At 43.4% G+C, this 23,330-nt stretch overlaps 1 protein-coding gene and 6 non-coding genes across 15 annotated transcripts in view; 3 read left to right on the top strand and 4 right to left on the bottom strand.

Moving 5' to 3' along the window:
• Positions 1-821: 821 nt before the first annotated feature.
• On the bottom strand, positions 822-915 carry trnai-uau. Its single transcript has 2 exons — positions 878-915; positions 822-857 (listed from the first exon to the last, which is right to left on the bottom strand). It is a non-coding gene; the product is annotated as a tRNA-Ile (tRNA).
• Positions 916-1,462: 547 nt separating this feature from the next.
• trnas-cga lies at positions 1,463-1,544 on the top strand. Its single transcript has one exon. It is a non-coding gene; the product is annotated as a tRNA-Ser (tRNA).
• An 807-nt stretch (positions 1,545-2,351) lies between these two features.
• Positions 2,352-2,440, bottom strand: trnai-uau. The gene is given in 2 exon segments: positions 2,352-2,387; positions 2,403-2,440. It is a non-coding gene; the product is annotated as a tRNA-Ile (tRNA).
• A 295-nt stretch (positions 2,441-2,735) lies between these two features.
• On the top strand, positions 2,736-2,817 carry trnas-cga. The gene has a single exon. It is a non-coding gene; the product is annotated as a tRNA-Ser (tRNA).
• An 836-nt stretch (positions 2,818-3,653) lies between these two features.
• Positions 3,654-23,330, bottom strand: part of rhbdf1b (rhomboid 5 homolog 1b (Drosophila)) — a 32,565-nt gene continuing 12,888 nt past the window's right edge. For 2 of the 9 annotated variants that reach the window (XM_035146598.2, XM_035146600.2), the window contains exons 2-20: positions 18,589-18,730; positions 18,352-18,494; positions 17,866-18,012; positions 12,154-12,382; positions 11,325-11,531; positions 9,343-9,465; positions 8,546-8,688; positions 8,177-8,431; positions 7,991-8,102; positions 7,813-7,887; positions 7,559-7,720; positions 7,165-7,265; positions 6,952-7,015; positions 6,651-6,745; positions 6,380-6,455; positions 5,941-6,041; positions 5,554-5,707; positions 4,743-4,966; positions 3,654-4,652 (exon numbers count right to left, since the gene is read on the bottom strand). In XM_035146598.2, coding sequence (XP_035002489.2) covers positions 4,457-4,652; positions 4,743-4,966; positions 5,554-5,707; positions 5,941-6,041; positions 6,380-6,455; positions 6,651-6,745; positions 6,952-7,015; positions 7,165-7,265; positions 7,559-7,720; positions 7,813-7,887; positions 7,991-8,102; positions 8,177-8,431; positions 8,546-8,688; positions 9,343-9,465; positions 11,325-11,531; positions 12,154-12,382; positions 17,866-18,012; positions 18,352-18,494; positions 18,589-18,702 — 2,721 coding nt within the window. In that variant the 5' untranslated portion in view covers positions 18,703-18,730 and the 3' untranslated portion in view covers positions 3,654-4,456. Of the gene's footprint in view, positions 4,653-4,742; positions 4,967-5,553; positions 5,708-5,940; positions 6,042-6,379; positions 6,456-6,650; positions 6,746-6,951; positions 7,016-7,164; positions 7,266-7,558; positions 7,721-7,812; positions 7,888-7,990; positions 8,103-8,176; positions 8,432-8,545; positions 8,689-9,342; positions 9,466-11,324; positions 11,532-12,153; positions 12,383-15,027; positions 15,826-17,865; positions 18,013-18,351; positions 18,495-18,588; positions 18,731-22,159; positions 22,215-22,719; positions 23,011-23,330 lie in introns of those variants that run through there. The other 7 variants (XM_035146599.2, XM_047338449.1, XM_035146602.2 and 4 more) reach the window with 7 other exon arrangements.
• On the top strand, positions 5,077-5,158 carry trnas-cga. The gene has a single exon. It is a non-coding gene; the product is annotated as a tRNA-Ser (tRNA).
• trnai-uau lies at positions 19,936-20,028 on the bottom strand. Its single transcript is given in 2 exon segments — positions 19,936-19,971; positions 19,991-20,028. It is a non-coding gene; the product is annotated as a tRNA-Ile (tRNA).

Here is a 23,330-nt window from a genome sequence, read left to right on the forward strand (position 1 = left end):
TAAAACTATTCTGCTCCAGGTGAGGTCGAGCTCACAACCTCAGCATCGCTCTGCAGGTCATTGTCTTATAAGTACTGCGCGCTGACCGATTGCGCCACTGGAGCCTTGAAATTCAAATACATGAATTCTATTTTTTCCATCCAGTTATACCTGTCTGCTATGAAAGATGTTATCTTGGTCTACAAGAGATTGACATGTCAAACCTTCAAGAGGCCTGTTGTGAAGATTCTACACTAAACTGTTCAAAGCAGAAATATTACTGGTATTAACTAAACTTGCCATTTTATTTCACATAAATATACTTTGTCTCCAAAGCATTAATGGTATAGTTCACAGAAAAATGTAATTAACTCTACTCACCACTATGCCGATGGAGGGTGTGGGGTGGGTTTGAGTCCACAAAGACTTTTGGAGTCTCCGGGGTAAACAGCGTTGCAGCCAAATCCAATACAATTGAAGCAACTGGGGATCACTTCTTCAGCCAGGGGCCTCTGTGTAAAAATATCCTCTTGCAAACCCACACACGGTATCAAACAGGAAGTAGGTTGTGCAGTTATTGAGAAGTTAATATTGTTATAGTAGTTTAGTTAAATACACCAACATTTGGCAAGGTGCGTTTTAGTTCTTTATTTTGGATTTCAACGATATGTATTCTTTAAACTGAATAGCTATTAAAGAAGTGATCCACAGTCACTGCTCAGACTTGTGTCTGTGTCAGTGTAAAACTGGTAATCCCAAAACAGCCCGTAGTCTTTACTGCTGTTGGGGTAGCTCTCAGATTTGCTTCTTGTAAACAGTCACATTTCCACAAATAACAGTGCTGCTCCAGGTGAGGGTCGAACTCACAACCTCGGCATATCTCTGCAGATTACTGTCTTATAAGTACCGCGCGCTGACCGATTGCGCCACTGGAGCCTGTTCAAGTGAGGAAAATGAAATATAGTTCAACGACACCAAACTAATGAATGAACTAGTTTCGTTTTAGTTCTTTATTTTGGATTTCAACGATATGTATTCTTTAAACTGAATAGCTGCTCAGACCTCCTTGTGTCTGTGTCAGTGTAAAACTGGTAATCCCAAATGAGTTGAATACTGGTACCACATCATATTCATTCATCACATCTAACCTAATCCCATTTAAAATAGTTTTCTGAATTATAATCCCTCTAGAACTCCACAAGGTGGAGATTAACCAAATAGATGAATGGAAAATTGTACCTTTCTTGCAATATTCTGGTGTAGTGAGTGGGTTACAAATTTTGCTACTTTACATTTTTGTAATGCCAGCAACCCAGTTAGTTTGTTGTCTAGAGGCTGATGTAAATGAACCCACAGACCCACACACTAACATCCATTTTTATGGATGTGCGATCATCCTGCACCACTGCAATCAGTTCATATACTTTCTCTACCCATCATAACTGTCTGCAGTAAATTCTGTATATTAAATAATTGCTTACATGTCACGGTGGCCGAGAGGTTAAGGCGTTGGACTCGAAATCCAATGGGGTTTCCCCGCACAGGTTCGAACCCTGTTCGTGACGACTTCTTTAGAACTAAATGACTCTTTGGAAAACTTCTTTGGACTGCTGCTGACTGGATAGACTGGGACACCTGCCTGACCCAGTGGAGGTGGTTGGACAGAGGAGGATGATGGACAAGCAGGACACCATCACAGCACTGGTTCCTTCCTGCAGCAGTAAGACTGTACAACTACTAGAACTTTAGAACTAAATGACTCTTTGGAAATCTTCTTTGGAGTGGTCCACTAGGGCAGCAGGAGGATCAGCTCGGTCCTGCCTGACTCAGTGGAGGTGGTGGGACAGGGGAGTATGATGGACATGCAGTCCCACCCCCTGCAAGACACCATCACAGCACTGGTTCCTTCCTGCAGCAGTAAGACTGTACAACCACTAGCACTACTAGACCCATCATGGACTACAGTCTGGTTTGACACTCTTCACTGTGCAATATTCATTCTGTCTGTGAAATATCAATAGTTCATGTGCAATCCATTCAAAGAACATATTCTCACACTGCACATATGTTTCCTGTCCCTACACTGTATATATTAGTTTAATGCCATTTATATTTTTCTATATGTTTTATATCCCTTACACTTAAGTATTATTATCTTTACACTAAAGTATTGCATGTTACTTACTACTTACTACTTACTGATGCTTATTTTGACTCTTGCTGCTGTAATACTGCAAAGGACGGTTACCACGGTTTGGGTCGGGCAAGATGACATTCAATCTTGGTGAGGATTTCCTAAAAACACCTTTGTGGGCATAGCTCAAAGGTTTGAGTCTTGTGAACAGTAACTCTTTCACAACCACAGACTGTGCTGCTCCAGGTGAGGATCGAACTCACAACCTCGGCATAGCAGATTACTGACTTATAAGTACTGCGTGCTGACCGATTGCGCCACTGGAGCCTGTTCAACTGCTGAAAATTAAATAAACGAACGACACCAAACTAATGAACTGACTCGTTTTGTTTTGGTTCTTTATTATGGATTTTAACAATATATATTCTTTATACTAAATAGCTATTAAAAAAGTGATCCACAGTCACTGTCCACTGTTCCGACCTCCTTGTGTCTGTCACTGTAAAATGGTTATCCCAAGTTGAATACTTGAATACAATGTACCACTGCAATCAGTTCATATACTTTCTCGCCCCATCATAACTGTCTGCAGTAAATCTGTATATTAATTAAACGTAGATATGTCACGGTGGCCGAGAGGTTAAGGCGTTGGACTCGAAATCCAATGGGGTTTCCCTGCACAGGTTCGAACCCTGTTCGTGACGCACTTCTTTAGACCTTAATGACTCTTTGGTGTCCTCTATGTCCCTCAGCCCGGTCATCTGGAACTACACACACACTCAAGGTAGTTACTGAGTGAAACTGAAGGACTGAAGTCTTCACAAGTTGTGTCTCGTGATCAGTCATTTCTCCATGTAAAACCATTCTGCTCCAGGTGAGGGTCGAACTCACAACCTCAGCATCGCTCTGCAGGTCACTGTCTCATAAGTACTGCGCGCTGACCGATTGCACCACTTGAGCAATGAATTCTATTTTTTTCCATCCAGTTACACCTGTCTGCTATGAAAGATGCTAAATAAATAAATACATTCATAAATGTACTTGTGTCTCCAAAGCATTAAAGGGATAGTTCACAGTAAAAAATGTATTCACTCATTATCTACTCACCTCTATGCCGATGGAGGGTGGGTGAAGTGTTTGAGTCCACAAAACAGATTACTGTTTTATAAGATTCACAGTCACTGCTCAGACCTCCTTGAGTCTGTGTCACTGTAAAACTGGTAATCCCAAATGAGTTGAATACTGGTACCACATCATATTCATTCATCACATCTAACCTAATCCCATTTAAAATAGTTTTCTGAATTATAATCCCTCTAGAACTCCACAAGGTGGAGATTAACCAAATAGACAACTGGAAAATTGAACTTTTCTTGCAATATTCTGGTGTAGTGAGTGGTTTACAGGCTCCAGTGACACAGTCAGGCAGTGTGTTGTACTGATAATATACAGTCACCTGCAGAGTGATGCTGAGGCTCAAGCATCATCTGGAACAGTGATGACATATAGATAACACACAAACATAAAAAATGAGCTGCAGTCTGTGTCTTGTTGTCTTTATTGTCAGGTAGCTAAAACGCAACCACTTTCAATTTAAAAAACAAACAACATAAATTCCCCTCTGCACTGGCTATTGAGACACAGGGTGAATATAAAAAAACAATCCATCTGTGACAGAAGTGCATTAAAGGCTGTGTCAACACATATTTTAAATGATTTTGTCAGATTGTGAAAAACTGTTTAGACAAAGCTAAATTAATAACGACCTGTAATGCCAGAAACCGCTGACACAAACTGACACATGGCACAAAACAACGTGTGTGTGTGTGTGTGTGTGGTTGTGTGTCAATAAGGCACAGTTAGAGTCACATTTCCTGGCGAGTTTTAACTCTAAGAAAATCCAATAAATGGATTAAACTGTTAAACAGTAAAACAAAGTACAAAACAAATCTCCTCAGCTCCTCCTCTGCAGAAGACGGCAGGGTGTGAGGTTCCTTTTGGCCACTGAGGGGTGCTGTTGAGTCCCGTAAGAAGAGAGGTAAATTATTTGGCAACCCCCCCCTCCCCTCTCCATGTGTGACTGGTCAGTGATTAGCCCAGCTAGAGATCAGTCACACATTAATAAACCGTTAGTCCTTTTCAGTCCTGTTTTTCTCCCATGTACATGAATATTTCTACTCAGGCTTTCATGCACAGGTTTTATTATTGGTGGATCTGTTGTATCTTTCGAAACTGTAAAACAAATACGTTTAGAATTGATACCTCCACATATAATCCTGAACTGATGGTCGTTATTCCAGGAGAAATGTTCCTGCTCAGTCACTTGCAAACCACACGTGTGGTTCAGAGGAGGTGGGCGTTCAGGTCGTACTTCTCGCAGAACTTGTCAGTGATGGGGATGCAGGTGAGGTACTCGCACCAGTCGCACTTGACGGGGTAGACGTAGAAGAGAACGGCCAAGGCGGCGAGCAGGGCGAAGAAGACCAGCAGGAAGATGCAGATCTGGACCCGTTTGCGGTACATGTCAGAAGGCCCAAAACTGGAGGGAAAAAAAACCAGAGAGCAATATTCATCACATAATGAAGGTAAAAGAGCAAGTTAAAGAAGTTCTTCCCTTTCCTTCACCTACCTGATGTACGGCAGGAAGGCGAAGGACAGGAAGAATCCCGATATGAAGCCGCAGATGTGCGCAAAGTTGTCGATCCACGGCAGCAAACCGAAGGAGAAGAAGAAGACTGAGATGGCCACCAGCTTGGCAAACGCCCACCAGGGTCGCTCGAGGATCTGCCAGCTCTGAAACAGCTCCACGAACAGACAGGCCAGGATACCGAACTGGCTGCCAGCCGGACCCACCTGAGGTGAACACAGGGGACACGGAGATGTTACACACATCCACTAAATGAAATCTGTGTTTCTCAGGTCATCAGATAAACTAGTCCCTGAACTAAAAACTGTATATTAATGTCACGGTGGCCGAGAGGTTAAGGCGTTGGACTCGAAATCCAATGGGGTTTCCCCGCACAGGTTCGAATCCTGTTCGTGACGCACTTCTTTAGACCACAATGGCTCTTCTTTGGTGGTCTGCTGGGGCAGCAGCATTTCAACTGCTGACAGGAATAGACTGGGACACCCGCCTGACCCAGTGGAGGTGGTTGGATGGTGGACAAGCAGTCCCCCGCAGGACACAATCACAGCACTGGGCAGAGGTATCGCTGGTCGTACCTTCCTGCAGCTGTAAGACTGTACAACCAGATCTGCTCCCAGTAGAACTACACTCACCCATCATGGACTACACTCTGGTTTGACCCTCTTCACTGTGCAATATTCATTCTGTCTGTGCAATATCAATGGTTCATGTGCAATCCATTCACTGCACATATTCTCACACTGCACATAATTTCCTGTCTCTACACTGTGTATATACCGAGGTATATATGTACCTCCGCTCTGTAAGGCAGGAAGATGGCTGAGGCCAAGTTTCCAGTGATGCCACTGAGCATGTAGATGATGGAGATTCTCAGCCAGCCAGCCAGCTTCTCTATGTCCCTCAGGAGGGTCATCTGGAACAACACTGACACCAGGCAGTGCAGGATCCTACACACACACACACAGCCAGCAAGTTATTTTTAAAGTTGACATGCAATTGATATTTCTTATTCTTTTTAAGATATTTTGGGGGCTTTTTGCCTTTATCAAGAGGACAGCTAGCATAAAAGGGACAGAGACATTGGCAGGTGCCCCCAGTATTTCACATTTTCAACAAATCATATCATCATATAAACTGGGGTTTATTCTGAGATGAACAATAAAGGGAGGGATTAAGTCACCCTGCGTGAAGAAAGAGAGACAGCCAGAGTCGGGAAAACTGGTCTGGGATCTCTGGGTTGAGAAAAGGCAGCAAACCACACACATCATCCATACACGCCACCTGGAGGAGAAAGAGAGAGTCAGGAGAAACACAGTCAGAGGTGGAGATCCACTGCCACCCTGTGGAGGAAAATGAAAGTGTTGAATTAAGTCCAAAGTCCTTTAATTCACTACAAACTAAATGCAGTGGTGCAATCAGTCTGCACATAAGTCAATGACCTGCAGAGCAATACCGAGGTCATGAGTCCAAGCTTCAGCTGCATTGTTTTACATGGATCTATACATCACAGATACCCTCTGCAAAACTGACTGGAATTATCAAAAAATATCAATTTTGTTAGAGGAAAATAAATGGTTATAAATATATTTATAAATTCTACTGTAATCTGTTTGTCCCACCTGTGAGCAGAGAGTAGCCTCTCCATGGAAGTAGCCGTGCATAAAGTCACAATACTCTCTGGAAGTGATTTCACACCTACAACACAACACTTCATTAGCTTCATCAGTGACAGTTCATAGAGAAAAGAAAATTCAGATATCATAAAGAGGTGAGAACACATGGTGCGATAATTAATCATGAAAGTAGCCAAAATAGAGGGAGATGATTGTGGTGCACATGCGAAACAGATCAATGATAAAGGCTCAGAGCCACAGTGACATTGCTCCGTACCGTCCTTTGGTTCCGATGCAGCAGGGCCGGCCTGTGATGGTGCAGTCTATGTGGGGGAGGTTGGTGTGATTCCCAGAGTTGTACGTTGTGCACACCTACAGATCGTAAACAAAGGAAAAGTTTAGAATCAGGGACTTTCTTAGTTCTTTCAATTCCTTATATAAATATAATGTCAAAATTAGATTCAGGGACAGGACATGGATTGACTGGATTACTGGACATTAGCCTGTGATCCCTTATCCCTTATCCCTTATCACCACACCACACACATTCTCTTATTTATGAATGTAATAGCACTCACTGGCCACTTGGTGATGTCATCAGGCCACTCATGAGGTGAAACTGAGGCTGGCTCCAGACAAATTCTATCAAATAACAGTAAAACAGTTACAAGAAAGAGTGAATATTTCTGTTATTTAATAGATCGACTGAGTCCAAACACTAAGTAGTAATGACAACCTGTTGTATAATATCAATGTATGATCATCCAAACAGAGAGTATTTATTTAATCACCTGGGGTCCTGGTGGCAGACTGCACCATGCTGGCGAAGCTCACCCTTCAGATAGGGAGCACTCGGGTGCTGAGGCCACTTCACCCACACTGCCAGGGTGCTCTGCAGTAGAGCACGGACAGAGGCATGTTAAAAAAGATTATAAACAGTAAACTGCACACGTTACTTTGGGCAGTGGCTCATTCGGGTAAATGCTGCAACAAGAACTGATTCAAAGTGCTCTACGAGGCATTTTAACCTGCTACTGTACTGTTAAATGTTAAATGCATCTTTTATGATGGGCTGCAACACAATTTCCTCCCAGACAGATTTAAGACAGCTTGAGTTCTACCCAACGTAAAGGGCCTGAAACAGTCAGTCAAGTCTTTTGACTTTAAAAATCGTGTTTTGCTGACCGAACACTCCTCCTGTAACGTCTGCAGGCAGCCGGAGCGGTCGTTCCTCACGCAGCAGCCAGACTCTCTCTCTCTCGCTCTCTTTTCCTGCATCAGTATCTGGATCTCTTGGTCCCGACGCATGCACGGGGAAAACTTGGCTCCCAGGTGGATCAGCGCCTCCTGCAGGCAGCAGGGGGAGACATTACAGTACTCAGCAGAGTTCAGACCAATTAAGTTGGCAAATACAAGAATACAAAATAGAAAATACTCACTGAGCTCGGTCCCACCCAGAAGTTTTCTTGTTGCACAAACTTCACACTTTCATAAACTCCTTTGTTCCTCAACACCTGAAAAAAGTTACTTATGTTACACAGTCGTCCATTTCTAGAGGAAATTCAACACAAACTCACAGAGAAATGATTCTAAAGCTATTCTGTTAGCTGCACTTACAGAATCAACAGTTTCATGTTGTGAGAAGCCCACAGGGGCGATGCCGTAGATAGTCACAGCCAGAATGGTGATGAGCAAGTGGACGAATGTGATCCAGTAGGTAAAGAAAGGCCTGGAGAGGATGGAAAGAGTTTGTCAGGCTCCATTTCCTGGACTAAGTAGAAGTAGAACCAGCAGCTACATCACCTGTGATCATCCATGTCTTCAATCTGCCTCTTGATAAAGCTGTCAATGCGCTTGCGGTACGTCCGGTTTGTGAGACGGCCCACCATGCCGAGCCCGTACGGCCTCTTCTCTCGGGCAAACAGCTTCTTAACCGGAACCACGATCCGTTGTCCGCGCGGCTGTTGGCTGTTGACACTTACCACCTCCTGTTTCAGACGCATTTTGGGCTGGACCAGAGAGACGTCTTTCGCTTTGCGCCATCCTCGCTCCAAAGGCCTGGATCCAGGAAGAGGGACGCAGAGGAAACAATTTTTCAATGCTGGAAAATGTTTGGCATACAAGAGGCTCATGTGTGCATATGAAGAACTTTGTAAAGACATATAAACTCACAGCATGAGGTGACTCCTCTCCAGCTCATTCTTATCCAGGGCACTTCCTGTGAGCTCGCTCTCATCCAGATATTTGAGGTCAGCCTCTGACGGTGATTCGAAAACCTCATCTGCATAACTGGACAGCTCATCATGCAGACCGTCCTGCAAAGATCAGAACTGAGTGAGAGGGTCTTCAAAGCTGGCACAGCAAGAGCCAATAGAAATGGTCTTTTAACTGTATGTGCACACTGGTCCTGAGAAACACAATTTCCTTCCACTCTATGTTTTACAGACATGGCTGGAATGACATAAATTAACTGGGAACTTGAACTTGATAAATCCACAGCACAAATAGCAACATATGCTCAGACCATAAGAGAGTGCATGGAATCAAAACATCAAGTGGTTGGATGTGAATGTTTCTCTTTCTTTTAGCTGAAGAAAGAACTTTGATGTGAGTTTAAAAAAAATTGTATGCACATTTTATCACAGATCAAATGACAGAAGATGATGATGAGATTTACAGGCAAGACGAATGCACAAGCAAATATTCTTCTACACAGGTTTGGTGAGTGTACAGATGGAGAGAAGACATCAGAGAACATTGCACATCACTCTATACTGCCCACTTGTGGTCAAACTACAAAAAAGCAAGCTTTAAAAAACTTGCAGGTGCTTATAATGATGTCTTTTGACGGTAAAAAACACATACGAGACGAAAGCCTCTTCTACAACAAAGCTACAGCCGAGCTACTCCCGGCTGTAGGACATGAAGACCAGCTACTGATAGTGTGTGGACGTGTGTGGACTGCTCACTCTGGTGAAGAAGGAAGTGTCCAGATCATCAGAAAGGTCCACAGTGTCTTCTTCATAGAAACTAGGAGGCATGAAACTCCGTCGTCGTTGTCGCCCGGCGGTGCCGTCTCCTAACGTCCGGCCCTGATGAACAGAAAAGAAGCTAAGCTACAATTCTCTCTCACTCTTCTCGTCACTTCTAATCTGGTTTCAGTGATCCAATAGGATTTTGACAAAATCTCAATTAGCCAATTATGTTGTTTCTGTACAAACTCAAATCTGTTCTTGTTCCTCTCATTGTCAGCTGTCATTTCAGTGATTCGCTGTGACCCTCCTCCTGCGTGATCACCTTCACTCTACATATCCAGACATCATCTCATTTAGATCTGCAGCATCTCTACATCCCATCACAACCACCATCAGGGTCTGGACCAGGGTCTCAAACCCCTTATAACCAAGACTACATGGGAGTCTAAGCACCTTAAGGCATCACTCTTGTTGTGCACAGCAGTAAAATTCTGTTCATTTTTCAATTGAAGTCTCTCCTGGTTGAAATACACACACAAACATCATCATCTACTGACATCAGACTGATGTATAGTGATATTCTCTGTACTGGACTGAAAATATGTAAAAAGGTGACACGTGTTGCATTTTCACACGAGTATTTCGCTGTGACAGCAATTTACACGGGGATTTTACGGCTGTTAGCACATGAGACCAAAGTCAATAGGATTTTAGCCAGTGCTCTCAGCAGTGGTATTGAAGAGGATAGTGTTCCCTGATCCTGACAGTTTATCTGGAGGAATCCCCGGTGGTGTGTGGCTCTTAGTTAATGACTAAGCAGCAGTGACCGCCCGTGTGTCGCTGGATTAGCTCTGCACTTCTGGAATATTCTGACCGCAATCCAGCAGATATCTGAGCATTCGCTGTGTATCCCCATGGACCATCTGCTAGTGAGCCCCCCCTCCTCCTCTCTGCGCTCAACACACCCTTTATGAGTGTAGATCTGCAGGCAGGGAGCCACAGAGCGTCATCTGCACATTACTGTAAAGAGTTTAATCCACAACACGGCAGTGGATCTCTGGTTTTACATAACATGCCGACACACACGCTTAAATACACACACGCATAAATACACAGATTATCTCAGAGATGAATCCCGTCCATTCATGTGCGGGAGACCAGGATGAGTCGAAAATATAATAGAGGGAGTTTTTCCAAGAATCGCTTCACAAAAACATAAAATGATGGAGATTAAATGTGTGTTTGAGTGTGTGTGTGTGCATGGAAGCTCTGTGTATTGTACTGTGTAACTGTGTAAACTACAGTTGTACTATCGTATTGGTCTTTTAAAGATGTGTCACAAAGAACTGAAAAATAATAATTTTGGCACAGATCAGGAGGCGAATCCAGGATTTCCTATGTGAGATAAGGTTTTTTTTTCTCAAGAAATAATTCAGAGATCTTTATTAAAAAATAATATATATTGTTAATATATATGAACGGGGGAAATTTGGTGTCGATCCAGATAATGATCCTAATTTTTGCTCCTATTTTTAGGAGTTGATCTTAACTCAAGTTACTGTACGGTAACAAATATTCCTTTCAGCTGTGTCACAAATGTGTTAAATGTGAAAAGTTTACATTTCTGTGTACATGTACTATGTAACTCAATAAGTAATACGGTGATGAATTGGCCAATCATCCTTGGTGGAGGTACAGCATGTGCTCTCTGAGTGCCCTTCTAGTTAATGTGTGAATGTTTTCATATATTCTGAGCCCAGTCTCCTTTGATAGACTGGATGTACTGCTGTGAGCCAATAATGGAAGTAATACCTGTTCCTATGCATTAACAGGTAGTTTGGATTTCAGGTAAACTGGGGGTTGACAGCAGCTTGGATGAGTCTGAAGCACAGATTTGGCAAAGCAAAGAACATTGAGCGATATATTTTTTTTTTTTTCAAAATAAATTCTTTAGTAAGAAAAAAAAAAGAAAACACCTTCATAAGTGCTGCAGCAGCTTTGAGACTCATGACAGCAACAGAGTCCCGTTTGCGTCTTCGCGGCAGCCGGTTGAGGGCGGAGCGGGAGCTCGAGAAGGAGCAGAGGGAGGCGGTGCCAGGTGTGAGGGGAGTTTGTGGGACACTGAAGCCGTCCACCTCCTCCACCATGCGGAAGGCACGACCCCGGGCCAGGGGGTCTACGATCTGCACACACACAGGCGAGCCACATATACAACAGTAAACGTATAGCATAAGAACAGTGGACAGTAGGAATGATGCACATAACACACACATCTAAACTAGGGTTAGATCGATGTATTGGGTGAAGCAGCTTTTTCAGTCAGGTTATTTGGCCTTTCAACACTTGGTAATAGCATTAATGTTTGTTGATTAAATTATTGACAATAGCATGTCGCATTAAAACAGGCAAAATTGGGGGTTGTTAAGTATTTAGCGGCCTGTGTTGGCATGATATCATCTTAAACAGAAGTAATAGTAAAAACCTGAGCTTTGAGAGACTCATGTCAACACAACTCACTTAGGGTTGGGGTTCGGGTTCGAGACTTTACAAACTATTTCTAAAATTAGGTTATCAAATTTGAGGCTTTTTAAGACCCCTTGCAAACCTTGTAATATTAAGATTACATTCAAAGGTATGTTCACAAAAACAATAACTTCACATACTAGTCACTAAAGATCCATCAATCGAACCCTAGGCAAGATGACAGAGCGAAGAGGTAAAGCGAGCGCCATAAATCTCGAGAGTGAAAGAAGCGAAGTGAAAGAAGTGAATTGTCCCGTTTATTCCCCCAAGGCGCTGGCCTACCCTCTGCATGCCATAGTGGTGGTGACTGGGGTGGAGGGGAGGGAGGTAGAGGGGAGGAGGGGTCTCAGTGCTGGCCAGGGAGAGGTTGTCCTGGCTGTGGAGCTCCATTTCCCTCATCACCTGAGGCTTCAGGCCTCCGTACAGATGGCTGCAGTGCTGCAGGCTCTTCCTCCTCCATCGCTGGGTGCTGTCGCTGTCTTTGCTCACGCCAAACCAGTCGGCCGTACCCCTGCGGAGAGGATGGAATCCTGTTAGTAAATATGTGAAATCTGCAGGGGTCGGAATAATGAGAAAGTGGACATGTGGCAGAACGCAATCAACAGGTAGAGTTATCAATTAAAACTGTCATTTCATATTTGTGTAGAAGACTATTATTTGATTTAATCGAGTCAAATGCTGAATAGTCTTTGATGGATTGAATCCCATTAGCAGAAAAAAATGCTCCTTATTTGACTGACTGCAGCTGGTTGTTGAATAATAATAATAGAAATACAGTGATCACATTTGTCCTGGCCAAATTGATCACTATAAGCAGTTGATTACTATAACCCAGAGCTTGAAGGAAAGGTAACACACACACACAAACACACGCACGCACGCACGCACGCACGCACGCACGCACGCACGCACGCACACGCGCACACACACACACAAACACACACACGCTGCACATTCCGAATTCAGCTCTTCCTGACTCGGCTCCCTCTCTTTCCCGCTCTTTCGCACTGACACACACTGACACACGCACTCGTCATCGGACACGTGTAAACTCAGACTGGGTAAAAACAACATGGAAGAGCAGAGGAGATGGTGGGACGCGCTCGGTTTGGCTCAACTCGGTTGGCAGTGTGCAGCACAACAGATAGAGACACCAAACATGTATGAAAAGACCCTAAATGAACACTGTAAGCGGACTACTTGATTACTATAACCAAAATTTCCAAACTGCATTTGTATAGATTCTGTCCCAAGCTTTTTGATCCATATAAACGGTTAATCACTATAGCCGTGATCCCTATATCCTTGTTTCCACTGCAATTGAAGCAGCACAAAGAAGAAAAAAACTATTTCAAAAGCACAAATCAGCTTAAACTTTGCAGATGCAGAGATTATAATGAGGAGTCGGGACGCGATATGGGTCAGGATTAGATCGGTCGATTAGAGAACGGTCTCTCACGTAACATGTCTACATCTCAGACAAGGAAATCCCCGTGAGTTTAGCTCCCTTCTCGTATTGTCTCTCTCTTGAACACCGTCATGTTTCGTAACACAACCTACTGCCCTCTGCTCGTTCAGCAGTAAAGAAGCAGATGCTGCAGTAGTTGACCTGTCATGGCTGTCTCTGTGTATGTTGTGTGTTTCTCATTGAAATTCTCATTCATTGTTTGCATCCTGGTCCCTTTTTTTCCCCTGGACCAGGCAGCGTGGAAGTGGAGGAGGAGGCCACGGCAGGGAAACTGTTTGGAGAGCAGGACACTCTAATAAACACTCAGTGCTCATCGTGAAGACAGAGGCCAGCTGGAGAAGCCTTTTAAGGCTGTGCCGGGGCAGGGAGGGGGCGGCGTGGCCATGACTGTCGTCCTTCCAGAGAAAAATGTCCCAGAAAGAAGACAGGTTTGGGAAAAAGGGCATATGCACCCACAAGCATGCACGTCATATTTATCCACACAAAACCCCAAATGAAATATTCACAGCCACTTCACAACCACACGAATCCTCTGCAGATTAAAGCGACATTAGCCCACTTGAATTAGCTATATCCTCCAGGTAAGGCTGTAGAAATCTACCGTAATTAGAGGTTTGAAATTCATCAGGGAGAAAAGTCAAGGGGCAACTCTTGTAAACAAATGGTACCACTGAACAAACAGAACAAGAGTGGCACTCAGTAGAGCGCATGCCTCCGCCACAGTCCCCCGAAGAAACCACACTTAAAATTCACTGGCTCCAGATTTAATCACAGACACATTCATGAATATCAATCCCCTAGACATGTCTGATTGTTTTTTTATAGAGATCAATTAATTTTTCTCTGAGAAAGCAAGGAACATGTTGAAAAATGCCCGATCTCCCCATGTTAGTGAAAGAAATCCCTGGATGTGCCAGCGGATCTGGATCCGCACCAAAACACAGGCGAAAACATGACCTCCTTGAGGGAAGTAAATAAAGGCTTGGATAATAAAGTGTATTTGTGAATGGATAAATCAATTTTTCCTTCACTACTTAAAGATCAGATCTATTCAAAATTTGCCATTCAATGAAAGTAAATCAACTATAATCTGTTACCTGTCCATTATTGAAGAAACAGTAATTTATCTTTACAAAAAACTTGTGGGGACATTTTCCAACTTTTTTTATTATTCATACACTACTTCACTACTCACTTTCCAGTTTTTAAGTACAATTTTGCTGCTAATACTGATATCTACTTTTACTTGAGTAAAATTTAAAACTTTCACTTAAAAGAACAGTTAGAGAATAGGGCGATAAAATCATAATAATTATCACATCATTATCTTTATATCAATGTAATGCTTATGCATTGTGTGAGCACACAGAGGTGGTAAAACATGTTGTCATTCTCTGCTCATAGAGAAGAGTTTGAAACCTAAGGAGAAAGATATCTGTCTTTATACATAAAGAAAATAATAATAAAACATTTTCTCGTGTCAACTGATATGAACATTTTGAATTTTTGGCCTTATCACCCAACCCTATTAGACATTTTGGGAAATTCACTCTCCTGCTGAGAGTTCAGTGAGAAGACTGATACCACTCTCATATCAGTGTGTTAAACACAGCCAGCAGCTGGTCAACCTGTCTCACTGTTACCTCATTATCTTCCTCTCTGGTTGAACAAAAGTAGAGCACACCCACCTGTCCAGAGAGCTCCAGGAGGGGGTCAGGGTCTGGGTCATACCTGAGGGGAGCTGGGACTGTGGAGCTGTGTCGCCTCCATCACCAGGATCCCTGACATACTGTCCCCGCTCACCCCCTGACCTGCAGTAAACCCTGATCCTCTGGACGCCAATTGATCCTCTGCAGATCACACATCAAATGTTCCATAAGGGGATTTCCTCATATCCAGGCCAGCGGTACCTTGTTACACTTGCTGTTACGCAAAGACAGGATGATTACCACATGTCCAGACTCAGCATAGACTCTCCTGTCCTGCTCAGTGAGCGGCCGAGTAATGAAAAGTTTGATGAAGGCTGGCGCTGATCTCCTTGGTCGAGGCAGTGAGAGTCCTGATGTGAAGGAGATCCGCAGAGGACTTCCACCAGCAGCTGGAGCCGCTCATTTGGCGCACAATGAGAGGGAGGATCTTAAATTCTGTGACCCCGTGTCACCAGCGCACAACAGAAGTTTCCATAAGACTGTGTATGTGAGAGCGAGTTTGTAAATGTGTCAGAATCTGGCCGACCTTCCAGCATCCATCCTCGAGAGCTTGCGTAAAAAGGATGTGACCCACTGGGCGAAGAAGACAGCGGCTCTGCTCCTTGTCAAACTGAATATCCTCCCATCCAGATCCTCCAGTGAGGTCCTTCTCTCTCTCTCTCTCTCTCTTTCTGCCTTGCTTTACTGTATGTGTGTGGGTGTGTGTGTGTGAGTGTAAACACCAGTTCTCCCTCTAACATACCAGCACTCCACAGGAAATGGGAGATTAAAGGGAGGGAGAGAAGAAAGATGGAACATACACACATGCACATTAGTAGGAAGGAGGGATGGAGGAGGAAGGGCAATGGGACATGCCCGAACATGACCCACACGCACACACACGCACACAAACACACACACACACACGATGGAGCAGGGATACTACAAAGAGTTAGCTCCTCCAAGACACAGCCCACAGTGAGAACCACAGCTTCTCTGCGGCGCAGATATTTGTGGGGCGGGAGTCAACAGAATTTCCAGTTAACTGTGTGAACTTTATCTAACATAACGAGTATCACTGTGACTGAGATTAATTACTGTGAGTCCAACTCTGTCAGATTTAATGGCTCCTTAGCATGACTCATAAAAAGATTTCCTGTTGTCCTCAGCATGAACAAGGACCCCAGCGCCCTCCCTGTCACACTACAAGTCAGCAGTTTGTAGCAAATCACACACTGACTAACACTTTGTTTGAACAGTCTAAGATTTATCCTGTATTTACAAACTCCTCTGAGGAGGAGGTATCGCAGCTAACCTCCGGGAACACAAAACCTCCCCTCGATCCTATTAATTCTCCCACAAACATCAAACGCATTCAGTCTCCCGCTCTCTCACATACAAGGATAATAAACCTCCGCATGATAAAGTTTAAGACGTGAAAGCGCTCCTTTGAGGACAGTGTCTCCAGGTTTTAGTCTTGGCCCCGCGTTCAAACATCTACAATTAAACGTGGAGCGAGGTGCCGCTTTGATGTGGCCCACATGCTCTGTGAGGTACATAAACGGTCTGTGTGAGTAATTGTGTTATTTTGTCCGCCTCAGAGCATGTGGTGCTGTGTGTCACCTGGACTGACACTGATACGCCGCTTGTGTGCATTCTTCATATGACTCTTTTCAAAGCGTTCAGAGCTGGGGCACAAAGACAGGAGAGAGCGACAGGGTGTATTCTGAGTGCAAAAAACTCACTCAATACAAAAGGGTGAAAAATGTAAACACAACATTAATATGTTAAAGTTATTTCGGCGAACTTGTTTGCTCAGAGTTGCCCCTTTGCCAACATAAAGGCTCATTTATGCTCAATGTAAGATATGGGTATGGAAATGGACGGAGCCTTCTGTCCGTACTCTGCATTCATTTCATCCGTATTTGTGCACGTCTTCTGAAAGTTTGGGGACATTGACGAAACAGACAAAGTAGTACCACCGGAAATAGTGGGGGGCAGCTTAGCCTCAAGAGTGACAAAAATAAGACACGAGTGAAAATTTTTTGTGATGACGGTACTTTTTGAGGAGAGACCTTGTGAGCTGGTAAGAAACTACAGGCATCTTTAATGTGTTGCTTTGCACATTTACATGGCCTCTTTTGTCTCTTTCTTAAGATGTTTATTGTCGTGAGAAACTCTCAACTCTGCGCTGCCCTCTAGTGGATGTATTGCTAATCAACACATGTGAAACAGTCGTATCTCTTTTCTCTACGTAATGGCAACATAAATGAGCCTTAAGAGTTAAAGGAGCCACATTAGCCTACATTTCATGATGTGTTTCTGGCCACCTGGTGAGTTTCAGTCCAACATTCTATACTTTGGCTCAGTTTTGGTCTCCACCTACTCCCGAGGTATGTGGCTATTTAATACCTGAATTCATGCATCAATATGTTCACCAGCTAGTCTCTAACTTTGACTTTTTGATCTTTGGTGCTAAACTTTTTGATCTTTGGTGCTAAACAAATATCACTTTAATTTAATGAATTTAATTTAATTTTCAGTCAAGTACTCCAAATAACGCAGATAACGGTCTATAGTTAACATTCTTTCTGTTTACATTTTTAGATGCTCAGTGCTTTTCTTAATATATTGTTCTGTCATTGTAAAAGCTGGAATATATCAAATTTGATGTGTTTTCCTCCCCTGAAGTACCTTTAAGGTTGGAAATGTTTACACAGAAATTAAATTGTGGACAGTTTCATTCAGAGCGTTGAATTAAAGGAGAACACACTTTTTAAGATAGAAATTTCAGCGCAGAAGAAAAACCCCCCTCAACCTCCTCCACCTCTCCTGTACCTGATGATCTGTTTGGGTATAGATGAACGCCGTCGGGTCAGTATTTTGGGGATGCAGGACCGCCTTCGATCGGTTGACTCCCTCCTGGGGCTCCTCTGGCCCTTTGGGGGCACCGTGTTGACGCGCTCAAAGCGCACCCTTTTCCCACTTAACACACATCGCAGCAAGAAGAGGAGGAGACAGGGAGGCAGTGGAAATACAGACAGTGAAAATAAAAGAAAAGGGAGGAAAAAGAGATAGTGAAAGATTAATTTGTGTTAAATCAGAAAGGAAACCACAGATTAAATTAGTTAAAGATTGAATGCAGACAATTATTGAATAGATAGGACATGCAGAAATCATAGGAAATTGGCAGATGTACAAAAGCAGCAGAGAGGAAAGAAGAGAAAGCCTTGTGTATGTGTCTCTCTTTGTGTGTGTGTGTGTGTGTGTGTGTGTGTGTGTGTGTGTGTGTGTGTGTGTGTGTGTGTGTGTGTGTCTCCTAACCTCTTGATAGACTGTGTGATGGAGGGCTTTCTCTGCAGAGGAGGTCTGAGGTAGTTGTTTGAAGTCTCCAGGGCAGCGATGCAGGTCTGAGGGTTTTCCCCTGGCATGCTGACACTGCGCAGGCGCTTGACTGGCTGCAACACCTACCACAGATAATGACACAGACCGCCGCACTTACATTTCTGATGTCGGTGGTAATTCTCCTCTTCTAAACCACAGATTTGTTGTTGTTTTTACCTGTGGTTGGGGGGACGAGTCATCTGGTGTGAGCTGGATGGTGGGGATGTCCAGTTTGAGCCATGGTGGCTTCTTCCTCTGCAGGCTGCTGTTCCTGCTTCCCGGCTCATCCATGCTCGCTGCCTCTACCTACGCCTGCCAGCTGAAAAACATACACAAACAAAGCAACAGGTTTGTCAGACAATTCCCAGACATGTGGTGGTAAAAAAAATCCTGACTGTGAAAAGCCAGAAACCAAAACTGAGCAGCTCTGTTGAGAAATTCCAGACACTGGGCAAAATGACATTAATTAAATAATCCATTTCTCTCAATGGTGCAGAGGCGAGACCGATAAAGAGGGAGCAGACACACGCCTGCATATATTAAAGTCCCTCTCCAGTAGCTTATCACAGCCCGTAAAACTCTTCATTGCTCCTAAAAATTACATATCCAAAAGGTTGGTCATAAAAAATTAACTTCACGGCTTTAAAAAAAGGCTTAAATATAACTCTACACCTTCCTTCCTCATTTCGTACCTGGGATCTATGAATATGCTAATATGGGCACCGCCTCTGCCCCCATCCTCAACCCACAGTCAAAGTCCACCTGCAGTGGAGGAGCAAGAGTGAGGAAGCCAGACCCGAACAAGACAGGCGGGGCTCGGGTCAGGTATATGTGGTTATATGTTGGAAATACTCAGGCATGGCACTGACTCTTTCTCTCAAAATGTTATTTTATCATATAAAAGGCACAAGGTGGACTTGTTAATATGTTTAAAAACCTGATTTTCAATGGAGGGGGACTTGAACTGCTTGAGGCCACGTGTTATGGATAATCAGAGATAATGGGTAAATTCAATTGAAAGAATATGTCTAGAATGGCTTGTTTTTTTCATTTAACACATCCTAATGCCACGTCTACACAAAGATACTTTTACAATACTTCTAATTGTAAATATCATATCGTCCAAATTGCAAAATCCTTTCCTTGAGTTTACAACGTATTGCACAATCCCTTTTCTAGAGTTTTTTTTTTTAAAAATATATATTTGTTCTTGCACAAAACACAGCACAGCAAATTCCCTGTTGTTGTAAACCTACTTGGCAACAAACCCCGGTTCTGATTCTGATTCTATCTGGAAAACTCTCCAACCACACAAGGAAATTCAGATAAATAGGAATATAAAACCATTTTATACATGAATTGTGCTGAGTAGTGTACAACAAGGCCCAAAAGTCCCCTTATATTTCATGTACATGTCTGAGTTTTGCTGTGATTCTTATGGATGAATGGTTTAAACGGCTCCAGTCTTTCATTCGTCTGCATAACAGTTTGCTCTACGATTCACAGCCATGTTTAAAACTTCACTGCTCCAGGTGAGGCTCGAACTCACAACCTCGGCATCACTCTGCAGGTTACTGTCTATAAGTACCGCGCGCTGACCGATTGCGCCACTGGAGCCTGTGTATCTGACACAATGCAGCAGTGTCTAGTCAGGAGGAGGAATGCAATATTGTTTTAACACCACAAGATGGTGCTGTGAACCTCAGAGGTAAAGTGGTACTCAAAACCCTCAGTTTCCCTTCATGAACACAGACGGACACAACCCAAAGGGATGCTATTACTAGCTGTTGAGAACGAGTACATTGTTTTAGTCACACTTCTCAAAGAGGAATAAGAGGTCTGAGAACAGCAAGGTCTGTCTATTAAGAGACAGAGAGCGCGGACAACTGAGATACACACAAAGAAACAGAACAGAAACCCACAGCCGCCACACATCCTATGTTTGCTGTTTAACGGGTTCAGGAAGAAACCCAGAGAGTGACAGGGGTTTTCCATGCCTCACCATGTCACTGCAAGTTGTAATAAATAAGATATACTTTCACTTCTGTTAGATTCAGACTGATCACAGGCGAGTTTCATGTGAAAAAATATCTGCCGAGTTTGAGAACATACGATAAGCTGGTCAGGTTGTAGTGTATATGTTGTGTTGGCCAAGGGGAAGTCGATGAGCAGGAGTGAAGCGACTATTACTGGATAATAGGACATCTGCCTGTGGCTCTGCCGAGATGTACTGAGCGACCACAAGCGAGGAGCTCCCTGTCGTTCTCATCTGTGACTCACTCTGTGATTCATGGCTTCAAATAAAATTACAGGCTTCCCTCTCCTGCCATAAAGCCATTAGCAGAACAATAATCCGTTCCATCACACGTGGGCCTGGAGCCGATACTCAGACTTCTGGCCAACGCCGCGTCTAACAAGCTGAGAGACATTCAACACTGGCAGCTGGCAGTCTTGAGTTCCCCCCCCCCCCAACACACACACACACACACACACACTGTACCACATCCTCCTTTAGATTATCTCACTTGTCCAAAGGGAATGAGTCTTTCAAATTATAGTAGTTTTGTTTCAAGTACCTCCACTCTCACACATACTGACTTGTCTATTTAAAAGCGATGTCCTACATTTCCCGCAAGGCAGCGCCTACAGAGCAGGTGCGGACTTGTGGATCTTTGTCAAAGGTGGGTGTAAGGCAAATAAAGAGTGAGACTACTCAGCTACTGAAGTTGCATGTGTTTCAATGTAGTTTAACAAAGCTGACACATATGACATGACACATACTTACATGTTGTGTTACTATGAGGGGGATCCTCTGCAATAGATTTAGTAATGCATGATGCATGTCTGAGCAAAACTTAAAATTAGATTTATAGTTTCACTCTGGATCACTTTAATCTTATCATTTTAGATTTCTGGTTTTGATCAGTTTTCTTCAGGATGGATTAGTTATAGCATTAATTAATAAAGGTTGACAACGTAACAGCCCCTCAAAAGTGATCCAAAGTGTATTGATCGCCACCTGGTGGCTGGCTGCAGTTCAAGCCCTAAACCCTGCCTCCTCCATGCTGGTGGATTGGACATGGGCCACACTAAAAGTGTACACGTCAAATAGGGCTGAGCAATTAACTGAAGATGTATCAAAAGCGACATTTATGACCTCTCACCAACCTAATTTTGCTCATGTCAGTTAATTTGGTTAATACTTTCTGTCGGGTTTCCACTACGTTCCCTAATGTGTTACCCTGCCGCATGTCCTCCCTCCTCACTCCCCCACTGACCTGCGCTCAGCTGTGAGACTCCTGATTGGTGAAGTAATTATAGTAATTATATATTAAACGTTTGTCTATTTAATTCTTTAAAAACTTACAGCTAAAGACTCACAGATTCACATAGAGTATTTACACAGATGTTCATGTCCACCAGAGATTGAAGCTTCTACCTTTGCTAATCTACTGAGTTTCACACTACTGCTCTGATGTGGGTAAATGTTTTTGTCCTGAAATGACTTGGTTCTTCACTGGATTCAATCGAGTTTTTCATGGTGCCAAGAGGATGAATTGTATGACTTTGGGTAGCCCCTTGACTTGTCCTTTAGCTCCACCTTGTGTGTGACATGCACATCTTAAATTTGACAAATTTGAAACAACTATAGTAACTTCAGTTTTTCTTTAGTTTCGAAATTTCAGTTTGTCAAATTATTTTGTTATTGACCAGACATTAGCAAAATGTCAACAAATGACATCCTCACCAGCATCGGCTCCACTTCTTCACACACTAGCCACGGCTGTTGGATGAAATAAACACCAAACCTGTTTAACAACCACATGTCAACATTGTCATTGGGAGCATGGCAATACAAGTACAGTCTAACACAGCTGCAACGAAAACTGTAAAACTGTAGACACTTATTCTTTCTTCTTCTAAGAAAAACATTATAATATCTGTAAGATTGCATATAAATTCCATAAAAATATTACACACGGCAGCTTTAAACTCTGAGTCACAGCTAAGAAAACTGTAACTGGCACTTGAGTGTCCATGTCAGTGTTTCGGTCTCTCTGTGGTCACATGTGGAGAAGCCTGCACGATCTCCTATGGGCACAGAGGATAAACACACCCCTGCAAATAGAAACCAGAGCAAGAACAATCTTCAACCACATCCTTTGCTTATTCTGCAGAGCCGGTACACGTTGCGAGTTTGTGTGCACGCCAACACGTACACAGCCACTCTGAGATGTAACAACAAAGCTTGAATATGGACATTAAAGCCTGTACACACACACACACACTCAGTTTATAAAAACTCACTTGACAATATTTCATCAGTCTCCCACATCAGGTTTTTAAAATCCTCCATACGGCTGAAGCGATGCCGTGCGGTCCAAAAAACAATCTCCTCTTTTATTTCCATCATGTTTCCCGCATCCCTCTATCAGTGCATGATCATGATCTCTCGTTTGCTTTTTCTCGAGTTGAGTTGGCAGGCAGATTAGGGGCTGTAATCCCTGTGCCGTACACCACATGACATCGTCCTGCTGTCAGGCCCCAGAGGCTCAACCCGACCACTGACTGGGCGGCGATACGGCTGCGATCGTGTCATCAGCACCCATCAGGAAGTGGTGTCTCACATATGACTTCTCAGAGCAGAAGAAGTGAAAGCTACAGTCATCTCAGAATCATCGGATTGGGAGTGATGGGCTTTAACATCGAAGCAATGTCATTTTTTATTCAAAAATTGCCAGAGCCCTCGTAAAATGTCCGGAAAATGCCCAAGTGAGTCCATGTGAGAATACAGCGGGAGAAAGTCTGAAAATTTCACAGCTAGTGAGTGAGGGTGTTGGTGACGTCTCTAACACGTGACGGAGGCAGAAGTGAAAAAAAGTAAAAGAATACAAATACATGTATCTCAGAATGAAAAA

This window comes from Hippoglossus stenolepis, chromosome 21, assembly GCF_022539355.2.
Source record: "Hippoglossus stenolepis isolate QCI-W04-F060 chromosome 21, HSTE1.2, whole genome shotgun sequence".
In the NCBI taxonomy this organism is placed as follows: domain Eukaryota; kingdom Metazoa; phylum Chordata; class Actinopteri; order Pleuronectiformes; family Pleuronectidae; genus Hippoglossus; species Hippoglossus stenolepis.